The 25,317-nt window shown below is 34.1% G+C and overlaps 2 protein-coding genes across 2 annotated transcripts; both read right to left on the minus strand.

Annotated features, from left to right (window-relative positions):
- Positions 2,602 to 4,729, minus strand: LOC18593654 (gibberellin 2-beta-dioxygenase 8). The gene is made up of 3 exons (XM_018124475.1): positions 4,220 to 4,729; positions 3,191 to 3,512; positions 2,602 to 2,998 (listed from the first exon to the last, which is right to left on the minus strand). The coding sequence occupies exons 1-3, from the start codon at positions 4,654 to 4,656 to the stop codon at positions 2,768 to 2,770; spliced, it is 990 nt and encodes a 329-aa protein (XP_017979964.1). The 5' UTR covers positions 4,657 to 4,729; the 3' UTR covers positions 2,602 to 2,767.
- On the minus strand, positions 7,745 to 9,854 carry LOC18593655 (polyubiquitin). Its single transcript, XM_007020973.2, has 2 exons — positions 9,739 to 9,854; positions 7,745 to 9,071 (listed from the first exon to the last, which is right to left on the minus strand). Exon 2 carries the CDS (start codon positions 9,069 to 9,071, stop codon positions 7,926 to 7,928), a length of 1,146 nt encoding a protein of 381 aa, XP_007021035.1. The 5' UTR covers positions 9,739 to 9,854; the 3' UTR covers positions 7,745 to 7,925.

Below are 25,317 nucleotides of genomic sequence, written 5' to 3' on the forward strand. Positions count from 1 at the left end.
GGAATTACCCAAAGGCTGGTTTATGCCCCAAAAAAGAATAAAAAAAGGCACAAGATAGATGAGCTGAGCTGAATTTCTTAAATGGGCTTTATGAATTAGCCTATATGTTTTCATGACAGTGTTTGATGGGCCTTCTTCTAAGTGATAATCACAGAACTGGTTCAAAGTGTAGGCTCGTTTTTAGCCCACTTCTTAATGTGTTGGGTGTAAATACATATAATTTTGATAATTTCCTTGATCTTAGAATAATGAAATTCCCCATTCTTTTTTTTTCTTAATGTTAATAACATTATAATTTGCAATTCACTAACAACATGTAACATTCATATAGAAATAACAATCACCACCGAATTTTTTATTTTAACATTCATCCCAATTCATTTGTTGAAATGGAATGTGATTATTGAATCATACCATTCCTAATCATAACTATTAAATATTAACACTTCCGATCTATTTATATTTTCTTCATAATATACTCCAATTTTAAAAATTTGTTGGGTTAGTAACTCTAAAATATGAAATATTACACCTTTTTTGGGAATAAAAACAAGAAATATATCTTTAAACCCAATTTGACAAGTTGCAATTTTAAGTATAAACAAACACTATGATTTGGTACTTTGTAAGAAAACAAATGTTTGGGTATATAGTTCAATGTTGTAATAAGAAAAGGCACACACAAGATTTGCAAAGAGAGAAGGAATGAATGAATGAATGAGGACACAAACAATTTTGGAACTATCGAAAAACAAAAATGGAAAGAGCACGTGTAGATGTGTAGTATCCATGAAGGTTGGAAAACAGATGAGATGGGGGAAAAGTGAACACCAACAAAGATTGAAAGTCCCATTTCTTATCTTCTTTTTTCCGTCTCTCTAATTTGACAAAGTTACAGTGTTCTTTGTATTTTCATTTGGCGAGGTGGGTGTGTGTTTTCTTGTTTGTGCCCCACTTGACAACTAATAAATGGGGACTTATTGTAACTCAGTCGGCAACTAACGGACAAATTAACCTAGCTTAGGACTTAGGGCTTGTCTCTCTCTCTCTCTCTCCTCTTCTCTCTGACTTTTCTTTGTATTAAGAAACACAATGGTCTTTGTCCTAAGAACCATGTAGGATTAAGGAAATATGAATGGTTTTTTTTCATTTTCAACTCAACAAGTCTTTTTTTTTTTGCCAATAATTACTCACCTTTGTTAGACTGGTGAACAATGAAACAAGATTTGTTTAAAGCAAAAAAANTCTGACTTTTCTTTGTATTAAGAAACACAATGGTCTTTGTCCTAAGAACCATGTAGGATTAAGGAAATATGAATGGTTTTTTTTCATTTTCAACTCAACAAGTCTTTTTTTTTTTGCCAATAATTACTCACCTTTGTTAGACTGGTGAACAATGAAACAAGATTTGTTTAAAGCAAAAAACCTCTATATTATGATTGTTTCTTTGATTTATCTATGACAGCAGACTTGAATTGATATTCAAGCAAAATTTTTTAATCAATTAATGACTCATGCTTTGTTTTTTTTTTTTAAGAAAATAAAAAGGTAAAATGTAACTGCAATGTTGCACCGAGTCTGTGACTGATTTTATTTATGACAACAGACTATTCATGTAATCTTTTTTTGTCAATCAATAACTTATGCTTTATTCTTTTTTTTTAAAAAAAATGTGAAACATAATTGCAATGTCGCACCGAATTTGTGATTAATTTTACCTATAATAATAGACTTGAATTGATATTCATGTAATCTTTTTCGATGGATCAATGACTCATTTAAAAAAAAAAAAATTAAAAGTAAAGTTTTGAACCTAAAATACTCCAAATTCACTAAAGTCAAAGGCAAGGGCCGTAATATTGGGTAGGTGTAGTATCATTGCATGTGATTGAAAATTCAAGACCGAATAACCAGAGGAACACCACCAACCTGAATACAAAGCATGTCGTGTCTAGTAGCTAGCTAAAGCAATGGAGAAAGACAAGGGAGAGAAGGTGGTATAGCAAGTACGTGCATAGCAATGAACTCTAGGTAATGGACCTCCTCGCATAAATGTGTTGATTCTAGGCATATAATAAGCTCATTTACATGTGAATAATGAATATCAGGGATGTTTCCTCCTTTCGGATAACCTGAGGCCCACTACACAAACCTATACCAGCATATTGTCTTTACTGTGAGGGGAGGAACCGGGGCCTGTTGGCAATTTGGCAAACTCCCAGGAGCTTCCACTTTTCAATTTGTCCTTCTCCACATGCACAACTGTCGTTTACCACTCGGAGATAGCACTTCCTCCTATTGCTCACCCTTAGTTATAGGTGGTAAAACCAAACCGACCCACATCTAATATTCGTGTTTATAATTAGATGTTTCAGGTTCGAGTTTTATAATTACGTGTGAGTTTGATCTAATTTTTTGTTAAATTAATGTTACATAGATATTAGTTTGTTGATTTATTTAATTTATTTTATTTTTTATATGATTGATTGGACAGTTTAATCTTAAGTATCTCTCTTTTATAATTATCTTAATAACATTACGAGGGAGAATAACATAATTTTAAGCTTCAAGCATGTAAATGTTTACTTGTAAGTATTCTCACCCTGTAAAAGTGGGATGGAATGGGGTAAGTTAAAAGCACTCAAACAATTCATCTATGCTTTGATTCTTGTTGCATAAGATGTTAAAACAGCAGCAGCCAAACTTGGAAGTACAATTATTTTCATAATAAGACTGTGGCTAAGCTGTCACGGCAAATTTTTCCCTTTCACCAAAGAAACCGAGAAAGCCCTACTTTGTCCCCAGTAGCTTTTACATCCCTTTCGATTTGCTCCTTATACTCTTTGAAACTAAAGTTTCTGTACAAAGCTGGCTCGCTGCAGCTTTGTATTACAACTTCGTCGGTGGGGCAGTAGAAGTATGCAATAGAGTACCTTTCAACCTCTTCATTTGCAGCCACCCGGTGAGTGATACTCTTGTAAATGCCATTGCTCAATGCCTGCATTACATGGAATCTCTGTTTTAATTCGTGGACGGAAGATTAATATAAATATATACATACGTATCTATTATTGAGCTGAATGTTCACGTATCGTATACTTACATAACAAATAAAAAATCAAGAATGAAAATAATCTTCGATATATTCTTATGTTGTCATTGTAATTAGTAATAATATACTATTGATTACCTGAAATAAGTCACCAATGTTGATGACTAAGGCTTTTGGATTGGGTTTAACACTAAACCATCTTCCATCTGTATTGAATTGCAATCCCCCTACCTGGTCTTGGGATAAAATGGTGAGGAAATCAGTATCAGTGTGAGGGATAATCCCAAACATCCTGGAAGAGAATGGACAAGGAGGATATCTGTTCATTCGAAGAGAACTCGAGCTTGGTGAGCAGTTCTCTTGGAAATAATTTGGTTTGATGCCCAATATTTGTGCTAAATGTTCAGCTAATTTTTGAGCCAGTAAATTAGCTTTTCTTGCATACTCTTGTATTGTTGACCTGAAAAATGGTGAAACAAAAAAAATAAGGTCTTGAATGATTCATTGTATCAATTTTGTATATATTTACTGAAACATTGGAGAATTCTTGAAATGATCAGTACTAACAATTCAATCCACATGATTACAAAGAAACCAAAGTTCTGGAGAATTCTAGAAATGACCGCATGCCTTAGCTAGCCTCTTCACTAGCAAAAGCACATTGTGGGTGACAGCCACAGTGACAGTGGTCTGGTGGCTAAAGGCACACCAGGCCATGGCGGCAGCCCTCCAGGGCGATCACACGGGTGGGGCTTCGAAATGTTTGGCAGGTAGCAGCATAAGACCAATCATAGATAGATGAAGCAACATATAATTATAAAACTGGGATAAGGTAAACTCGCGCTTACTGATAAATCAGTAAAAACCAAAATTTTATATACAAATGAGTTGTCCGTTCTTTTATAAAATTAAAGAGTATATCTCTCAAACCTTATCATAGTACAAAAAAAATTATAAGACTATTATAAGGTTTGAGAGTGTAATTTGCAACCTTAAGTTCCAAATAATGTCTATCTAGTTCTAGCTAGTGTTTGCACTATATAACCTTTTCATTTTTCTGTTTCTTGTTGGTTTGACAGCCTAAAAGTTGTTCCTTGTTATTTCATGTAAAGACAATGAAGAACTGTGGTGGATGTACTATAAGAAATAAGGTAAATAACCAGGTACCTGAGCTTGTTGCATTCATCCATTCTCGAAATATCTTTGAGCGATATATGCAAGGCTTCTGACCAAGAAAGGTTCCTCAAGCTGGTAGCTAGAGGGTTCCCCCATCGGTAGCTATGGGCTGATAAATTCAAAAACTTCTTCTCGGCCTTCTTGTCAAAAGGCAGGTGAAACACCTTCATCTGCTCATACTTCAATCTGTCCAGTAGCCCTCCTGGAATCCCATGATTCACAATTTGAAAGAAACCCCATTCACGAGCAGCCTTATCCATCTGTTCTATGCACTTTTGCCTCTCGAATGGTCCAAGATTCAAACCACTGAGATCAATCAAAGGCAGCTCAAATTCCTCAAACACTTCAATCGTGGAAAATTTCTCCTTTTCAGCGGAGCTCTGCAAGATGGCCTTGTATTTCTGGAAAAATGGAGGTTCAACACCCATTGAGATGGAGAGGAAGTCGTACTATCTTCTCAATCCTGTTCAGACAAATGTACATGAAGTAAGTAATTATCATGCTCAAAAGAACTATTTATATGAATTGTAAATGAAAGTGTTCGTTGTTAGAAACAAATATATATATGTATATGTATATACACATACATATGTATATACATATATGTTATATACATACATATGTATATACATATCAATGTCCTAACTCCTGCTATACGTTTTGATTTGTCTGCAGTTACTGAATTATTATCATTATTTCATGACAAATAGCGATAGAAAAATACAAAATTTTTGGTCCCCTTGTTGCAAAAGGTCAAAAAATTTCCAAATTAAGGCCATCAGGGAATCATTTTCATTCCTAGAAGTAGTTAAAACATTTCCTTGTATGGTTAAACTTGTTGCATTGTAGCTGTTCTTGAGCTGTCAATTAATTGCTTTTTACTTTCATACACATTGAAAGAGATTTCATCAGCAGGTACATATGTTCTGGTTCACATTTTAGATTATGAAGTATTACTACTTGGAAGAGAAACTTTTTCAATTTCCATATATAATGCCTTAAATGAGCTTGGAAGATGCTACATCAGCAAGTGTTCTTTATTTTCAATTGGCTACAAACATAAGCCCAATTCTCCAAACTCTTCCATTCCTTAAACTCTGATTCCAAGTTATTATAGCTGGAAACCTGTCACCAGAAGAAGTTTACAGGCCTTAATTTTTGCCATGGCTATGTTTGGAGGATCAGGTAATTGTAGATAGACAAGTCCACTTATGTATCAAATCTCCTTGTAAATTACCTGATAGCTAGCCTTAGCAGATAACAGACAAGCATAAGGGAATTATAAGGAGGACAACAACAGCCACACTCCATTTCTGCAATTCACATAATCAAAAATGTTAATGGAAGTTATATTATTAAAAGTAAAGTAGCATAAAATGGGATGGATTCGAATAAACATAATTCAATTCCTATAGCATCCGTGATCAATTCCATTGCTCTGATATGTTGGATGACCAACTTTGGGGGGGAACCTCTGGAAAAGAAATTGACGAGTTAAAAGAAAACAGGCTGTTGCATCCGTAAATTTTTGTCAATATCTCCAGATCAGCACCAAACTGTTTCCTGGAGTAGACTCTTAGGCTAAAGCTTGGTGTGGACAGGAATGATATTTGCATAGCTGGTTGTAGCTTTGATGGTTAGTTGGGTGTTGTATCGAGTCTATCTCAGGCTTTCTTTTGGTTGTTTTTTTTTTCTCTCTTTGCACCTCTTGTTTATGGTTTGGTTTTTTCTGTTGTTGGATTTATATGTATTTCAGGTGGTTCGCCTCCATACCCTACTCCTATGGAGGCAGACTTCTTTCTTTGACTGAGCAGAATGACAAGAAAAAAAATTAGGGCTTTGTCCAGAATTGGTAATCATCATGTCTTCTGGCATATAATTTAAGGTAAATTATTAATATGACACTGATCACTTAGAAGAGACCAAAGGAAACTTGCAGAAGCAGCACTTTCTACCATCCAGGGAAGGTTGCACATTATAGCTATATATAATATATAGAAAAAAAATGGATGGTTAACTTCCTAATCCATGGACTGCTTATGATCTCTCCTAAGACTCTCACAAGAACAAGCAGAAGAATTTTCAGAAGTCCTTTGCAGGGAATCACCTTTTTCACTAATAAATATAAAGGGAAAATGTACTAGAGGCTGGTTTATGGGGTGACTACAACACTTTAATCACAATAAAGTACATTATCGTGTGCTTTTTGCTAATATTATGTGCATTTTCACATAGCTTTAGGCCTTAATTAAAACTACCTTTGTTTCCGAGCATGCCATCCAGACAAACCTGAAAGTAAGGGCAATGCAGGATCCCAAGTCATAAGGCAGATAGTGAGGCAGCAGAATGGGAAGTTGCCTTCCAAGTGTGGGGTAAAACCCCGACAAGGAAAGGCTTTTTGGTTCTGGTGGAAAGTGATAAACAATGGGTAGTTTAGTTGCATTGCTTTAGCCGTGTGTTAAACTTTATCAGAATGTATCTGTACCTCTATTAAGTAATAAGACTTTGTTTTTTAAGGTGCAAAAAGAGAGTAGCATTACTCGAACATAAAATCCTGATTACATACGCAAATCTTGTTTCTTTTGCCACTCTTGAACTTTAATCAATGTTACAAGCTCAATTTTTCTCAGGGTTTAATTGCTACACAAGTGTCACGAGTGTTTCAAATCTCTGTTTGCCCTGCACCTGCATGACGTGAGATCATGATTACAGTTTATCCAAGCTCAGTAAGACCAAGAAACGAAATTGGAAAATTAATACTAATATCTAGAATTCTATGGATTAGTTTGAGTGATACTTGGTTTGAAAACGAGAAAAAAAAAAACGCAGAACATGTTCTGAAATATCTGCAGAGCCATCAAGAAATCGGATTACATGAAGGCATCTACCAAAGCAAGTTGCAATCATCGAGGCCACAGACGACAGAACAGAGACATCTCAAGGTCTTAAAAAGGAATCTAAACCAATTCATAACCAAACAAAGCATAATTTTATGGGCAGATTTGCATGGCGTATCACGTGCAAGCATCGAGCCAACTTCAAACTAACCGTTTACCACACCATCACACTGTCAGAACCAGCGTCTCAACATCTCTTCTTCCACGTTTCTTACATGCACATCCCAGAATTAACATAGCAAATCTCATTGAATTAACCTCTACAATGAGAAACAAAACATAGGATACTGAATTAAGATCTTGGAGCTTTGGATTTGAACTACCAATTGTTAATTCAATTGGGACTAGCAGAGGGCAGCGCCTTCACGAGACCTCACCCAACCTTAATTAGCTGCTGCTACAGATAATTTTATTCTTTCAAAAAGCATCCATCTCTTTTTTGTTGCATTATAGATTCTCCATCCTACATTCCTAACTCAGATAACCCATAACACATATATATTTTATATTTTTCATCTCACTTTACCTCTAGCAACATATACTACCCCATAATTACCACAAAGATTAAACTTGTACCAACTACCACCACAAACATAAGACAGCAGGCAAAATAATTCTTAAAGTAGAAGATACCAATTTTTGAACGAGATAGAACTTTATTTAATATTAGCTGAGATGTTTCCAACCATTACAGCACCACAAAGCATCACAACCATAAACCAAGAACAGTATCTTAAAAGGAGTTTCCAAACTACTCAAGCCTTTTGCCACAGACTGGCAAAATTAGGTTGCAGTGAAACTTAGAAACCACCACGGAGGCGAAGGACAAGATGAAGGGTGGACTCCTTCTGGATATTGTAGTCAGCCAGAGTGCGACCATCCTCCAACTGCTTACCAGCAAAGATCAACCTCTGCTGGTCTGGAGGAATCCCCTCCTTGTCCTGAATCTTTGCTTTCACATTGTCAATTGTGTCTGAGCTCTCAACCTCCAGGGTGATGGTTTTCCCAGTCAATGTCTTGACAAATATCTGCATCCCTCCTCTAAGGCGCAAGACCAAATGCAGGGTTGACTCCTTTTGGATGTTATAGTCTGCAAGTGTCCTCCCATCTTCAAGCTGCTTTCCAGCAAAAATCAACCTCTGTTGGTCAGGTGGGATACCCTCCTTATCTTGGATCTTGGCTTTGACATTGTCAATTGTGTCAGAGCTCTCCACCTCCAAAGTGATGGTTTTACCAGTCAAGGTTTTCACAAAAATCTGCATTCCACCACGCAGACGCAGCACCAAGTGGAGGGTTGACTCCTTTTGGATATTGTAATCTGCAAGCGTCCTCCCATCCTCCAACTGTTTGCCGGCAAATATCAGCCTCTGTTGATCTGGAGGGATACCTTCCTTGTCCTGGATCTTAGCTTTTACATTGTCAATGGTATCAGAACTCTCAACTTCCAAGGTAATTGTCTTTCCAGTGAGAGTTTTCACAAAAATTTGCATGCCACCACGAAGCCGCAACACCAAATGGAGGGTTGACTCCTTCTGAATGTTATAGTCTGCAAGGGTTCTGCCATCTTCAAGCTGTTTTCCGGCAAAAATTAACCTCTGCTGGTCCGGTGGGATACCCTCCTTGTCCTGAATCTTGGCCTTCACATTATCGATGGTATCCGAACTCTCCACCTCCAAAGTGATGGTTTTCCCAGTGAGAGTTTTCACAAATATCTGCATGCCACCCCTAAGACGAAGGACAAGGTGGAGGGTGGACTCCTTCTGGATATTGTAATCAGCAAGGGTGCGGCCATCCTCTAGCTGTTTACCAGCAAAGATAAGCCTCTGTTGGTCTGGTGGGATCCCTTCCTTGTCTTGGATCTTGGCTTTGACATTATCAATAGTGTCAGAGCTTTCCACCTCGAGGGTGATGGTCTTGCCAGTAAGGGTTTTCACAAAGATCTGCATCTGTTGTCAATAAGAAACTCCGAATTAGTTTATAACATCCAAAATCCATATGCAGAAGCAAAAAAGAAATAATTTTTTCCCAAAAAACAACCAATAACTATGCAGTAAACCAGAATTACTCCGAGATTTAATTTGGCATAAATTAAACACCACACATAACAGATCAAAACATCTTGCCATCCATAATTAGTCAACAATAACACAAACATCATAACACATAATACATCAAGCTAGCAGAATGGAAATCAATATTAACCAATCAAATAACATCAATAATAACCTTCAATTTAGGCCAATCACCTTACTTTTTAATACACCCAAAAATCAAACCTAAAACCAACTTTAAAAAAATGAAAGATATCAAATCGAATTTTCAATCAAATCCTAAAATCAAGATCAGCAATAAATCATGAAACCCTAAAATCAACAAGATAAAATTAAAAAGAAATAACTTTTCAATCAGTTAACGAGCTAGCACTCAACAGAATCTATGATCTTGAATTCCAAACAGATGAGATTTTCGTAAACAGATATCAAAATTTCATCAAGATCGACCGAATTGAACGAATCAATATAAACCAAAACCCTAAAATACATGGAACCAAAACAAATCTAAAACAAACAAACAAGAAACAAAGCAAGAATCGGAGAAGGAGGAAGAAATTACCTTCTGAGAAAGAGATTTGAAAATCGAGATCGAGAGCTTTTCGATCGATGATTGAGAGAAATGAACTTTGATAGGTAAAATTAGGGGAAAATGGTGATTTATTTATAGGGGGAGAGAGTTTGAGATTGCCGACTTCACGAAGAAAAAAAGGAAAATGCAGGATCGAATAACAAGACGCCACGTGTTAATTTAGAGTTTGTGAGTGACCTGGATTACACGCTAAGATTTAATTGTTCTTGACGTGTTCAAAACGGGACGCTGCCGATTTGTGACTTTTCCCCCCTTTGGAATACTTGTGGTAATAAAATATTATTATTAATACCTCACGCCTTTGTTTTAAAAGAAATTAATTATGATAATAATTGGAAAAGAAATTAATAGAATTTTGGATAGAATAAAGTTTGATTGTTTACATGGGTCAATAATGTTTGATTCTCTCGTAGATGTGATTTTTTAAAGTTAATAGTTTAATTTATTTTTTTCGAGTCTTACCCATCAAAAATATTACTTTTTCAGTCTCCAAATATGTATTTTTTTTTACTTTTATAAGAATTAAGAAAAAATTTTCAATTTTCACATATTTTATATAAAAATTTTAGAATTTTTTTTTACAATATAGATGTTCAATATTGCTTAAAATAAAATATTATGTCTCTAATAATAAAAAATATGCATAAAAAAATAAGATAAAAGAAATAATATAATCAAGTAAGGACAAATCGATGAACATTAAAAAAAAATCACTTGTCATTATCTTTTCAATATTTGTCAATTTGTTATTTATTTATATAATTTAGAGTTTTAAGAGTTTCTAACAATTTTATCTAATAGTTAACTTATTTTTTCCGAGTCTTACTAATAAAAAAGTTTACTTCTTCCCTTCTTCAATGTGTATTTTTTATGATTTTTATAAAAATTAAGTAAAAATTTTCGATTTTCACATATTTTATATAAAACTTTAAAATTTTTTAAATATAAATATTTAATACTTTTTAAAATAAAAAATATACGTAAAAAAATGAAATAGAAAGAATAATATAATCAAGTAATGACAAGTCAATGGACATTTAAGTATCTTTTCGATGTTCACCAACTTATTGTTTATTTATGCAATTCAGGATTGTAAACTATTCAAACAACTTTACCAACTCAAATTAACATTTTGTTATATGTCAACTTGGTTTATGTTGATTATATTATTGAGGAGAGGAAGAATAAGTTATTAGCTCAACAACCTTGAGAACCCCAATCTAAGGGTCCAATTTTTCTGTATGCAGTATTATGGTAAATATTGAAAGGCCCAAGCTCTACATTTTGGAAGTGAGTGAAAACAATTATATGTCCTGGTGCCTTGATGTTGAAATGCATCTTCAAGGGCAAGGTCTTACTAATACAATTATTATAGACGGAAATGCAAATGACAAAGATAAAGTAAATATTCTGATTTTTATTCGTTGTCATTTGCATGAGAGCCTGAGAACTCAATATTTATTCGTCCGAGATCCTGAGATACTGTGGATGAGATTGAGAAAGAGGTATGATCATATCAAGACAGTTATTTCCCTCAAGCACAATATGATTGGCAACATCTCAAGCTGTAGGACTTCAAATCGGTGTCTAATTACAACTCAGCCTTATTTGATATAGTTTTGTGGCTGGAGTTATATGGTGTTAAGCTAATTGAATCAGAGCTATTACAGAAAACTTTCTCAACTTTTCATGCTTCAAATATTGTATTGCAACAGCAATACCGGCAGCGTTAATTTAAAACGTACTCAAAGTTGATTTTCGTCCTCCTGATTGCTGAACAGACTAATGAACTGTTGCTTAAAAATCATGATCTTAAACTTGCTGGTTCAAAAGCATTGCCTGAAGCAAATGCTAGCTCTGGTAAGAGTATTGGCCGATTTAAGGGTTCTAAGCACAGGCTAGTGCATAACCCACGAAAAGGTGGCGGAAGATATAAGCGCACTAAGCAAATTAATGTTGGCTTGAATCATGGCAAAGGCAAGAAGCCTAAAAAGGAGCATGATGAAGTATGTGCTATCATTGTGGCATGACTAGACAATGGTCGCGTACCTGTCATACACCAAAGCATTTTGTTGATTTATACTAGGTGAGTTGAAACTCATGCCATTAAAAATGTTATGACCAACATCGAGGCTAATAATACCTCCGTTGAAGTGACTCCTCTTATTCCTGTAGAAGCAAAAACAACATTGGATGTCTCTGATTTTTTTAAGGATCCTGAAAAGGCATCAAATTGGTGAAAGTCAGCTCAGACTTATGATCTAAGAATTTTAATGTTATTTTCAATGTATTACTTTTTACTTGATTGTCCATAAATAAAATTGATTTGTGAACTTTTACTTGACACCTGAAGTTGTCAATATAAGTGCAAATGGGAACCATCAAGAAAAAGAAAGATGTCAGTTTGCTTGATAGTACAATGACACATACCATTCTTCATGATAAGCATTTTTTCTTGAGTATGATATTACGTAAGGCAAATGTCTATACAATATCAGGTCCCATTGGGATTATTAATGGCTCAAGGAATGCTATAATTGTTCTACCGAATGGCACCACTTTGCATATTGAGGATGCAGTGCTGAGCAGTAGATTGAAGAGGAATCTATTTAGTTATAAAGATGTATGCCATAATAGGTACCATATTGAGACAATTGATGAGCAAAATAAAGAATTTCTTTACATCACCTCTTATAAGATAGGCCAGAAGACCATCCATGAGAAGTTGGAAGCTTCAACTAAAGGATTGTATTGTGTCCCTATCAGAGCTATTGAAGTCTACGCTACCATGTCTTGGAGACTGGTAAATGCTAATAAGTTTGGCCTTTAACATGATTGCCTAGGTCACCCGAGAGCTACGATGATGCGTAGGATAAGCCAAAATACTAGAGGACACCTTTTAAAGGATAAAAAGGTTTTGTTGTCCAAGGATTATACTCGTGAAGCATGTTCACAAGGAAAGCTCATTACTAAACTTTCTATGACAAAGGTTAATCTTGAATCCCCTTCATTATTGTAAAGAATCCATGGTGATATTTGTGGACCAATACAACTGGAAAATGGGCTGTTTCGATATTTTATGGTATTAGCGGATGCATCCTGTAGATGGTCTCATGTTTGTCTGCTATCTACGTGCAAAGTTGCCTTTGCACATTTACTTGTGCAGATTATAAAGCTCTGGCCATATTTCACTAATTATTTAATTAAGAGCATAAGGATGGATAATGCTGGTAAATTTACATTTAAGAGCTTTGATGTGTATTGCACTTCATTAAGAATCGAGGTTGAGCACCCGATTCCACATGTTCGTACTCAGAACGGATTGGCAAAATCCTTGATAAAACGCATCCAAATTATCGTTCGTACTCTATTATTGAGAACAAATCTCAATTATATAGTGTGGGGTCACGCTGTTTTGCATGCGGTGGCATTAATTAGATTACGCACCACTGCTAGTTTTCTGCAATCCCCCATGCAATTAGTTCTTGGTTATGAACCCGATATTTCACATTTACGCACCTTTGATTCCATTGTGCAGGTGCCTATAGTAGTACCAAAAAAGACTAAAATGGGTCCCCAACGCTGTTTGAGCATTTATGTTAGGTTTGATTTACCGTATATTATTAGGTTCATGGAACCAACGACAGGTGATCTTTTTACCACTAGATTCACGGATTGTCATTTTGATGAGATAGTGTTTCCATCGATTGGGATAACTAAGGCTTCTATGGCTAAGAAGCAGAAACTAGTTGAGATTTTCTCTTGAAATGAGAAAAATTTATCCCATTTTGACCCAAGAACTCCTAAATGTGAAAATGAGGTGTACCTTATAATCTATTTATAGGATATTGCCAACAGACTTCCTGATGCTTTTAATGATGCTGCAAAGGTCACAAAATCTCGTATTCTAGCTGTGAATGCTCCAACTAAAATTGTTGTTCCTGAAGAACAAGCTGAAATGGATCAAAATGGTTCGTGCCTGAAGTGTAGAAGATCGATAGGATTAAAAGATACTATTCCTTGAAAACGAAGGGGGAGGAATCACAAATTTGCTCCAGAAAAGCCCATTGCTCTTACAAAGACACGAATTTTTTCAGAAAAGCCTATTGACCCTGAAAAGGCACAAACCCATGAAAAGATCATTGGCCCTAAGAATACTGAGATTTCTATTACATATTGTAATGAGATTTGGGATCAGAATTAGATAATCATCGATGATGCTTTTGCATTCTCAGTTGCTCATGAGATGATGAACAATGATTATGAACCACGATCTATTAGTGAATGTCGTCAAAGCTAAGATTGGCATAAGTGGGAGGAAACAATCCAAGTTGAATTAGCTTTCTCAGCTCAATGAGAGGTTTTTTGGCCCTATAGCTCGAACCCCCTCCAATGTAAAGCTCATTGGATATAAGCGGGTGTTTATTTGGAAACGAAATGAGAAAAACGAGGTCGTGAGGTATAAAGCCCGAATTGTTGCTCAAGGTTTCTCTCAAAGATCTAGGATTGTTTATGATGAGACATATTCACCTGTGATGGATATGATTACTTTTTGTTTCCTTATTAGCCTAGCGATTTTTGATAAATTAGAAATGCATCTTATGGACGTTGTGATGGCATATTTATATAGTTCATTAGACTTGATATTTATATGAAAATTCTAGAGGGATTAAAAATGCCTGAAGCATACACTCCCCGTAACTTATTCTCAATAAAGTTGCAAAGATTTTTGTACGAGTTAAAGCAATCCAGCCGTATGTGGTATCAACGCTTAAGTGAGTACCTAATTAAGGAAGGGTACAAGAATGATCCTATATACCCATGCATGTTTATTAAGAAATCAGAAATTAGATTTGCTATAATAGCAGTTTATGTCGACGATATGAATTTGATTAGAACTCTAGAAGAGTAATCTAAAACTACTAAATACTTGAAATGTAAATTTGAAGTTAAAGATTTGGGTAAAACCAAACTTTGTCTTGGGTTAGAGCTTGAGCATAAAGCAAATGGAATACTTATCCATCAATCAACATATATTGAGAGATTGCTTAGACGTTTTAACATGGATAAGGCTCACCCATTGAACACCCTTATGGTTGTAAAGTCTCTTGATCCCTAAAAGGACCCGTTTTGTTCTAGAGAATCTGATGAGGAAATACTTGCTCATGAAGTATCATATCTTAATGTTATTGGGGTTTTGATGTACTTGGCACAATGTATGAGATCGGATATTGCTTTTGCAATAAGTTTATTGGCCCGTTTTAGTTCTGAGCCAACCCAAAGACATTGGAATAGGATAAAATATATCTTCCATTATCTCCAAAGAATCATAGATTTAGGGTTATATTATTCCAAGGATTCCACTAACTCTGGTTTAGTTGGATATGCTGATGCGGAATATAAATATGATCTGCATAAGGCTCACTCTCAAACCGGTTATTTATTTTTCTATAATGATACCACCATTTCTTGGCGCTCCACTAAGCAATTGCTAGTAGCTACATCCTCCAACCACTTTGAGATTATTGCTTTATATGAAACAAGAAGAGAATATGTTTGGTTGAGATCCGTTATAGCACATATTCATGATTTTGTTATTTAACACCAGTTATAAATTCTCCCATTATAATTTATGAAGATAATGCTGCTTGTGTTACACAAGTCAGAGGAGGATATATTAAAGGAGGTAGGACCAAGCATATCTCATCGAAATTTTTCTATACTCACAAACTTCAAGAATCGACAAGTTGATGTTAAACAGATTCGTTCCTCTAATAATCTTGTAGATCTTTTTACCAAATTATTTCCAACGTCAACATTTGAGAAATTAATATATGGCATTGGAATGTGACAAGTTAATAGGATGTACGATTAATTTGCCATGAAGTGGCAAAGTATCTGTAACACCCCGTACTCTCGTTTAACCGTCAACAAAACCCTATTGATTAAATGAAGAGTCATTTGATGTAAATTAAGGGTCGAAAAGCAGTTACGGGTGAGAAGAATATTTTGAAATAAAATATTATTTTATAAATAAAATAATACTTAAATATTAATATTTTATCTATTATTGGAATTAGTCATAAAAAAATATTATATGACTAATCTAAGTGGGGGTGAAGAAATAAGAAAGAATTTCGAAGAAAAACGACGATAATTGTGCCCGCGTGATTTTATTAAATCGAGTTAACGTGGGTAAGTAAATATTAAAATATTATGGTGATATCTCGTTGAAGTGCAATTTCGATATTTTGATTGTACGCATGTAAAGGAAGAGAGATAGATGGAAATTAGAATTTTTAAATGCATCAGAAAGATCGAATTTTAAAATACCGAAAGTTGAAGGGTTGTGTAGTAAATAAAATGAAATTGAGGATTTACATGTAAATTTTAATAATTAAAGGGAATAAAATAAATACTAACAATAATAAAAAAATTATTATAAAAGATCACATGGGCAGCCACCCATGTATGGGATAAAGAAGCCAAAAATATAATAATTTTTTTGAAGTTAAATGATGGTAGGGGCCGGCCTAAGGACATAAGGGAAAAAGAAAAAGAAAAAAAGAAGGGTCGGCCAAGTGAGATACAAGAGATGAAAGAGAGAAAGGCAAAGAAAAGTCAAAGCTATTTAAAGGAGGAGTAGTCGGACTTTAGAGAGAAAGAAAGAAGAAGAAAGGAAAAAAGAGTGAGGGAACATTGACAAGAAACTTGTCATTGTCGGCCCCACCATGAAGCCATATCAAATACAATATTTCTTTGTCTTTTTCATTTTATCCTTAGCCATTTAGGGAGAAAAAGAGAAAGGGAGAAAGAGCCGATATGTGAGAGAGAAAGGAGGAAGTGTCGCGGGTTGAAGGGAGAATTTCTTGGGTGGTTGCAGCCGATCTTGAGGGGAGAAATAGAGAAGAGAGGAAGCCATTTATGGAGCTAAATAAAAAAGGGAAAGGAACTGATTTTTGAGAGAGGAAAGGGAGGCCTTGTGCTGTCAATTTTTGAGAGGAAAGAGGGGCTTTGTGCTGTCGATTTTTGAGAGGAAAAAAAGGCCTTGTGTTGCTGGATTTTTGGGAAGAAAAAGAAAGGAAGCTGGGCTGTTATGGTGACCGGTAGTGAGAGTGAAAGTAAAGAGCTTGCTGCCGACGTTGGTAGTGAAGGAGGAAGGATGAAGGCTGCAGCAAAAAGGATGAGAAAGAGATCGGGTGAAGGAAAGGTAATTGGGGCATAAAGAAGNAAAAATATATATATATATATTAAATATAAAAATATAGATATAATAATATATATCTACTAAAATAATAATAATAGAATAAGATGATAAGAATAAAAAATAAAATAAAATAAAGTAAAGTATAGATATATATATATTAATGGGTTTCAATGTATAGGAGAAATAAGTAACGGTGGAACACTGTGGTGGCAGGTCGAAGAAAAATAACGAACGGCCGGTAGGAAGGAATAACTAGATACGTTTACGAATTAATAGCGACGTAAAATCTCGTTATTGTGAGGTGAGTAGGGGGTGTCCATTTTAAAATTTTTGTAAATATATACTTATCTGTATGATTTATTTTAAACGTGAAAGTTGTGGATAGCATGTGCTGGTAGCAATCTTAGGAAATTGTGGTTGCAAATTATGTTTGAAAATCGTTTTGAATATATATATATATATATATATATATAAATTATATGTAAAGAGTTTTGAAAATCGAGAAACAAGTCATTCGCACTGTTTTGCCTCAAAATCTGTGCCTTATATTTGTGCAGTGTGCATCCATGATTATAATGCTTATTCACCATGCGAGTTATTTTTCGAAATTCATGCACAAATTTTATTTTATGAAAATGATAATAGATTTTATCATACCCTGTGTTGAATACTTTGGAAATAATTTTGAGACAAGCTTTTAAGGACATAACAAAATTTCAAAATGGTTTTACAAACCGAGAGATTCGAGAGTAGGCCGGTTGTCACTTCGGTTAAGTGTGACCTTCGTACACGGGTGAGCTCTAGCTACAGAACCATTGAGTCGTCTACGTGCAGTTAGGCGTGGTTGGGGCCACGGCCTGTGATATATGTATGCATGGCTAGGCCACCAGATGATTACGCTGTTGCGACCGTTTGATTTTTCGATGTTGGCCAACATCATGAGACTGCCATAGCATGTGGGATCCGGTGGAGCGAGGCTCCCGGAGGTTATTACGTGATAGCGGGACCACGGATTTTATTTGATTTCCTATTCGAGACAAAAATCTATTTAGGTTTTCATACTCTTTATTTCTGGCATGGTGAAACAAAATTATACAGTTTCCTGCAGCTCCCTCACATTTATTATTATATGAATTTTACCCTCGTGTGCGAGGCGATTTGCAAACTATATGTAAACCTGGTTACTATCTGGTTTCGCAAGAGCTTGACCAACTTTATTGGCTTGATTTGAGTAAAATGTCAATTGATTACGATGGCAGAAATCCTTTTATGTACGATTGTTTTAAAACAATATTTCAAATGATTGTCTTGAAAAAGGTTATTGATTTGTTTCTGAGGGGAAACTTTTATTTACTTGATTGATTTACCACTTGAAATGATTACAATACTTAAGAAATTCTTTGTTTTTCATATAAGGCACAAACGTCCATTTGAAATAAATTGTTTTTATAATCTTACATTTTTAATATCAACTGATCTATTGTTTGCTTGTTTCCCATCTACGCCCTACTCACGAAGCTGATGATCACTGAGTCTGTGAGACTCACATCCCTTTTTTGCAGATAGTGATCAGCTTAGTGCGTAATCATCGGCGCGTACGATCCACCGCAGATAGGTAAAGGCATCTCACAGCATTTTATCCCGAGTCGCTTCGCTGTTAGAGTTTGAGTTGTAGTACTCTGGTTTTATTATGTAAACAAATATTAGTTTTGATATAAACGAAGATTTGAGATTTTTGAACTCAATGTATTTAATTGTGATGTCATGAGTTAAAGTCAAAATTTAATGGCTATGCTTATTATTGAATTCATGTTATAAATATATATGGATCAAACATTAATACGATTTAGTATAAGTGTACAATGAGTTATTGAGAAATTTCTTTCAGGCTTGTTCGGGACTTGACAGGATCTCCCGGAGGTCTTAGAAATCGGTAGCGACCGAGGAGGGGTCGTTACAGTATCAAATGCCCCAAAAGTGGCAATATGGCTTAATTGAAGGGGAACAGATTATGGACTATGTATGTACTCTTTTCCCTTATGTTCGATTTTTGTCCCATTGGGTTTTTTCGGCTTAAGGTTTTTAATAAGGCAGTTTGAAGCATGTCTTGTGAAGCCCTTGAAATGGTGCTTCATCTAAGGGGGATAAATTATTAAGTGCTCTGTATTTTTTTCCTTCTGTCTGGTTTTTGTCCCACTGGACTTTTTCGGCTTAAGGTTTTTAATGAGGTAGAATTTTAAAGCACTATTTTCATGATACAATGGATATTCAAGGGGGAGTATTATGAATAAATGAATGTGTCCATTGAATTTCCCAACCGTTCAAGTTTTATTCATAATCAATGTATATATTTATGATAGTTAATCAATATCTTCATTAATACTATGTAATCCTACAAATATGGCTTTGTACTTGATCAAAAATTACAATCAATAATAATCAGAAATAATAAGAAATTAACCAAAAGTTCTTCTCTCATGAGAAATGAACCAGAAGTTTTTTTTCTCAATTCTTCTCTAAATTCTTCTCTCAATTATTTTCTTAGTATATCTTTCTGTATATTTTATATCAATCAAGTAATTATAGGATTTTGTACCCTATTTATTAATAGGGTAAGATATCTCAAAATTTGTTGCACTTACAACTCTAAGGTTGCGTTTGGTATATTGTTAAGAATGTAATTACTAGGAATGTGATTACTGAAAATGTGATTGCTGGGAATATAATTTTGTAGCGTTTGGTATAATAAGGAAAAGTGATGATTGCAGGTAATACAATTGCTGAGAGGATTACATTGTAGTGTTTAGTTTGTAAGCATTTTACTAGGAATATAATGTAAATTGACAAAATTACCCTTAAGTATAAAAAACATATAAGTTGAATAAATTTATAATTTCTACTATAAAATTTTATTTTGCAATTTTAAGCAATTAAAATAATAAATAATAACATCAAAAAATAACATAATATTTTTATATTAATTATTTAAATATTAAAATATGTAAAATTACTAAATATTTATTTTCACCTTAAACGTATAAAAATAAAAAATAAAAAATATTATCCAAAGACAAATCTATCAATACATAGAAAATTCTATCAATAGATCACATTAGCTATCGATAGATTATATTATCTATCGATAAATAAATAGCTGCTGTCAAAAGCTTGAACGTAATCTATCAATAGATATTCTCATCTATCGATAGATATTCAATTTTCAGCGTTTCTAATGCTTACGCCAAACATCTTTCCCTCTCAAATTCTCTTAATTCCTCAATAAATTTTCTTGATTGTAAACCATTTAAATGTTTCTCTCTCAATGTTTTGCATCAAAAGCATAAATTTTTCTCAAAACACTTTCAAATTTTATGAAAATCTGAATTAAGGTTTCATAAAACCCAAAATCTCAATCTCTCCAATTTTTAAATTTAATGGTGAAATTTGACCCAAATGTGTTGGTAACGAGCTACCCTTCATGCGGATAGTAAGAAGAAGAATAACGTGAGGTGAGAAGAAGGAGAAAAAGATCAAAAAGGAAAAAGGAGATGAAGGTAGTAAGGAAGAAAGTGAAGAAAATAGAAAGAAGAAGAGAAAGTCGATTTGGAAAAAAATATACGTAACTTTTCCTCCATGAGAGAAGGGAATGACATTCCCTTCTCTTATTGTAATGTGATTACAATTGTTAGCACATTACATCCTCTTTTTACCAACTAAATGCTGTTAAGTGATTACAATCATTTAAATTGTAAGAAATATCTTCCCCTTACACCATACCAAACGCCCCTTAATATGCATCCTAAATTGGGTTAAAGCAATCCTCAAGCTTTCCTTCACTAGTAGGAACAAACGCAAAATTCCTAAGCCTAAGGCCCAATTAAGCCCATGAGGTATGAGCCCTGTCACTGTCTTTCATAGCAGCAAAGATTTTTGTATGCAAAAGTCATTTAAAATTGCATAAAACCATCTTTTGTTTGAAGTACGAGTTTCATAATCATGGTGAAAAGTGAAAACCCATGAACTATTATCACTTTCTCTCTTTCGATCTCTCTCCAATCAATTCATATGCAAAAGTATTAGTTCTATGAATATAATCCTCAGGTTTCTTTACTTCTGCTATAGATTTCAGACAAGAAATGAGAAGCAAAGCAAACTAATCTTTTCGATATCCCTGACATCATGGAACTGTTCCCATATGTTGATGTTGCAACTGAAATCCTGTCTGGTTTCTCTTCTGTGTCTCGTTTTACTTCTGCATGGGTTTTTTTTTTTTTCTTTTTGTCTTCTTTTCTCAAGAACATGAACATCAGTATCATTCAAACATTGGCTTTAGCTTGATCAATTATTTTATCCATTAATCCCAAGGTACCAATCAAGGTAAACAACACCATTGTTGCTGGTATTGTTATATATGTATACAATTCAGCTAGCAAAGAGTGGATTGCTATGGAAACTTCATGGTTGGAGACATAAATTTCAGCCCACCATCTTCTTTTCTCTGAAGTTCCAGCCTTGGCAAAATGATTCAAGCACATAATCCTTCACAATGTGTTACTCATCAGATACACAGTTGGATAGCATCCATGGATCTTTGCAAATTCAACTCAAAATTCTATCCGAGTAAGATTATTTGTGTCCCTGGAAGGTTTTCTTGGCTGACTTTATAACTTTGATATGCAGCCAAAGTTATACCTCAGGTTCTTAAATTACCAGGCCTCGCCACACCTGCAGCCACCACAGGCGGTGCTGATTGTAGCGTAGGCATCTGCTTTTCGGTGTTGATTGTCATACATTAGTTGTATCTAATCTTTTACTAGTTTTTATCCTACATATTTCTTCTGTTTTTATTCTAATAAACTAATAAAAACTATTAAAATGATAGAAAAGAGTAGTACTGTTTGAATGCCCTACATAGGACACACGAATTGGGGAGACACGTGAGCATTGAGTTGGAAAGCTTTGATTAAATGTCGAAGCTTAATCAAAGATGATTGCATCCATGCATGGCTAGCTTTGACTGACAAAAAAAAAAGCTACCATGCCAACTGTCAAACCTCTGCATTGCCCCGGGCCCATCCATCCACGTGCTTATGGGATGAGGAACTCTTCCTATAGCACGTGAAGTTCAGGCGGAGGAGGCTACCCAGGTGCTGGGTGCCACGTGATTTTGGGCAGAAGAACATTAGCTCAGTCTTTCTTAATTACCTGAAACTGTTGGGTTGCCCTTTCATGTAAGACAGAAGAACTCGGGAGGCACGTGAGCCTTGAGTTGGAAAGCTTTGATTAGATAGATGGCAGTATGCCTGTGGAGTGTAGGGTGAATGACTGATAGAAAAATTTGATCAAGGTTTGGCAAGCCTTTGCATGGCCCGACACATCCATCCATACATGTTTATGGGGTTAGGGCCCATCCTTACCACGTGAAGTTGTTGTAAATGTTTGGTGATTTTGGGCAAATTCCAAGCCATGAAGGCAAAGCAATGGAAAAGAAACCTGGTTTCCTTAGGACATGACAGGTTTTGGCAATATTGTAGGTTTAAGAGACAATTTGATCTCGTTTTGCCATGTTCACGGAAACCCTGCTTTATATCTTGTTTCAGCAGGGAAATTATGGAGGAATATGCATGATTTATTTTTGCATAGTTCTTAGTTCTTATCTGTCTTACTTTTTTCAGGTTCTTCAATAGACAAGAAGGCCCAACAACATTATCCATTAACTGTTTCTGCCTTTGGATAAAATAGAAGTCTGAATTCATTGGGCAAAAGAAAGAGAAAGAAAGAGAGATTAGATTTTTGTGATATGAAAGCTTGGTTGAAGAGTATGGAGGAGACAAATCAAAATTAGGAATTTGTTGGTAAATGTAATATTCTATTTTTACAGAAAATATTATTAATAATTTACTTGAAAAATATATTTTTCAATCTAAACCCATACTTTAGGTTTAAGTTTTTTTGCCCCTAATAATTAACATATTATTAACCAAATTAGAGATAGATTTTTAGTTTTTAAGTTAGCCCATGAAAACAAGGTGTGGGTTAGCTTCACTTAAGTGATATGGGCTTCCTTAATTACACAGTAAATTTGGCTGCTAATGGTATGGATTATATAGGACTACAAGGTAGGATTCTCTCTGTCTCCCAACAGATGACCACACTTATTTTTGTTTGTAAACGCTTGGCTCTTTCATCCTTTGTCTTTTCCACTCAAAGATAATCTCTTCCCTAACAAATCAGAGACATAGAATGCTCCACAAATTCTTCCTGTCAATAGAATCAGGTTCCTTTTCTACCAATTCTTTCACAACCTATATATATATATATATATATATATATATATATATTGGTCCAACATTCTAAACCAATAAAGAACATCATTGAGTCCTATACTTCTTTTAAACTCTAACTTGTATCTTTTCTCTTCTTCTTCTTCTTCTTCTTCTTTTGTTTTTTTTTTTTCATTTGAAAGATTTCACAAGCACATTTTTTAGTTGGAAACATGTAAATCTCTCTTTGGTTATAAGATATTTATCACCATTATGACTATTTGATTCATTAAAAAAAAGAAATGTTACTTTTGATAAAAATAATAAAATATATAATTTTGTGACACACACGCGTGCATACACACATATATTTAATTACTTATGATAAAATTCATTGAAAAAAAATTAATTAAGTGTCGACATCAAAATTTTGTGAAGTCATTTCCATATCAAAGGGGGGGTTGTGGATATGGTTGTACGAATATGAAATGTCGGATATCTTTCACACACTTCTTTTTAATTTGGTAGGCAGTCACACTTGCCCTTGTGAAAAAAATTGAAAACTAGTTTTAGTGGGAAATATGTTTTTTTCTACTTTTCTAGCTTGCTTTCATTATTGGTGAGGAAAAGGAATATATGAGTGAGCACTCACTTCACACCTTGTAATTTTTTTTTCATATCAAAGAGAATTTTTATTAATATTAGAATTTAATATAAGTAAAAACTTCTAATAAAAAACAGTCAAACTCCTAACAATTAAGTAACTAAACACCCGAATTTAAATTATATTATATCGGCATCATACGAAAAAAAAAATCAAATTTCGGTTCAAACTACCACTAAGTATAAATTATTTTATCCTAACAATATAGAAAATTTGTAAAAGCATTAGTTTCTGGAAAGGTATTCATGGACCATTTTTTTTTCAAATTAGCTTAAGTTGTTACCCATTTGTTATTTTATTACTTAAGTTCTGTTTAGTTGATATTGTTATTATCAGTTTTTGTTTCTTGAAATATTGCTATATATAAAGCAAAGAGAAAGGTAACAAACAAAGTCATTATTGATTAAAAAATTGACAAATAATCGAAGTGTAATACCAACTATAATGTAATTGGTTTTTTTAAAGTATATTCATGCATTAATTGTATTATCTATAATCTTTTAAATTATTATTTTCCTTTGTGTCGAAATAATAATTTATCATGCTTTTTACTTTTTCATTTTTTTTTACTTTTACTTGTAGAAGCAAAGAGTAATTAGTGAAAATATCAACTTAATGGAGTCTTAATCTTCTTGATCTTATACAACGAGTTTCAGGTTGTATTAATTTTTCACATGAGTGGATGTTAAGAGATTGCCAAATTATTTAGAAATGAAAACATTTTTGTTATAATAACTTGCTTCTGTATCATTTATTATCAATTAATTATAAGTAATCTAAATCCATTAAACCTTTGGAATAATACCACAATTAAGCCGACCATATTTTGTTTAAAGGATTTATTTGCAAATTTTTAAATAATTCAGCAACTTTTTCAAATATTATGTCAAAAAATTTTTACTGTCTTTCCCATTTCTCTTCACTGATAAAGATGAACTTGTCTCTCTATATATTTTTGTACCATGGGTTATTTCTCTTTCTTTTCTTTCAAAGCTCAAAAAACCCTAGAATGTTAGTGTATCACATTACTTTTTCCATGAAAGCTATTCTTTTCACCTTTACCTCTCTTGTCTATATTCATTCTAGTACATTTTCCCTTTACATTTATTAGTTAAAGAGGTGATTCCCTGCAAAGGACTTCTGTAAATTTTTCTGCTTGTTCTTGTGTTAGTCATAGGAGAGATCATAAGCAGTTCATGGAGTAGGAAGTTCACCATCCATTTTTTTTTTATATTTTATATATAGCTATAGTGTGCAACCTTTTCCTGGATAGTAGAAAGTACTGCTTCTGCAAGTTTCCTTTGGTCTTTTCTAAGTGATCAGTGTCATATTAATAATTTACCTTCTTAAATTATATGCCAGAAGACTTGATGATTACCAATTCTGCATAAAGCCCTAATTTTTTTGTTGTCATT

The sequence above is a fragment of the Theobroma cacao genome, chromosome 7 (assembly GCF_000208745.1).
Source record: "Theobroma cacao cultivar B97-61/B2 chromosome 7, Criollo_cocoa_genome_V2, whole genome shotgun sequence".
NCBI classification, from domain to species: Eukaryota; Viridiplantae; Streptophyta; class Magnoliopsida; order Malvales; family Malvaceae; genus Theobroma; species Theobroma cacao.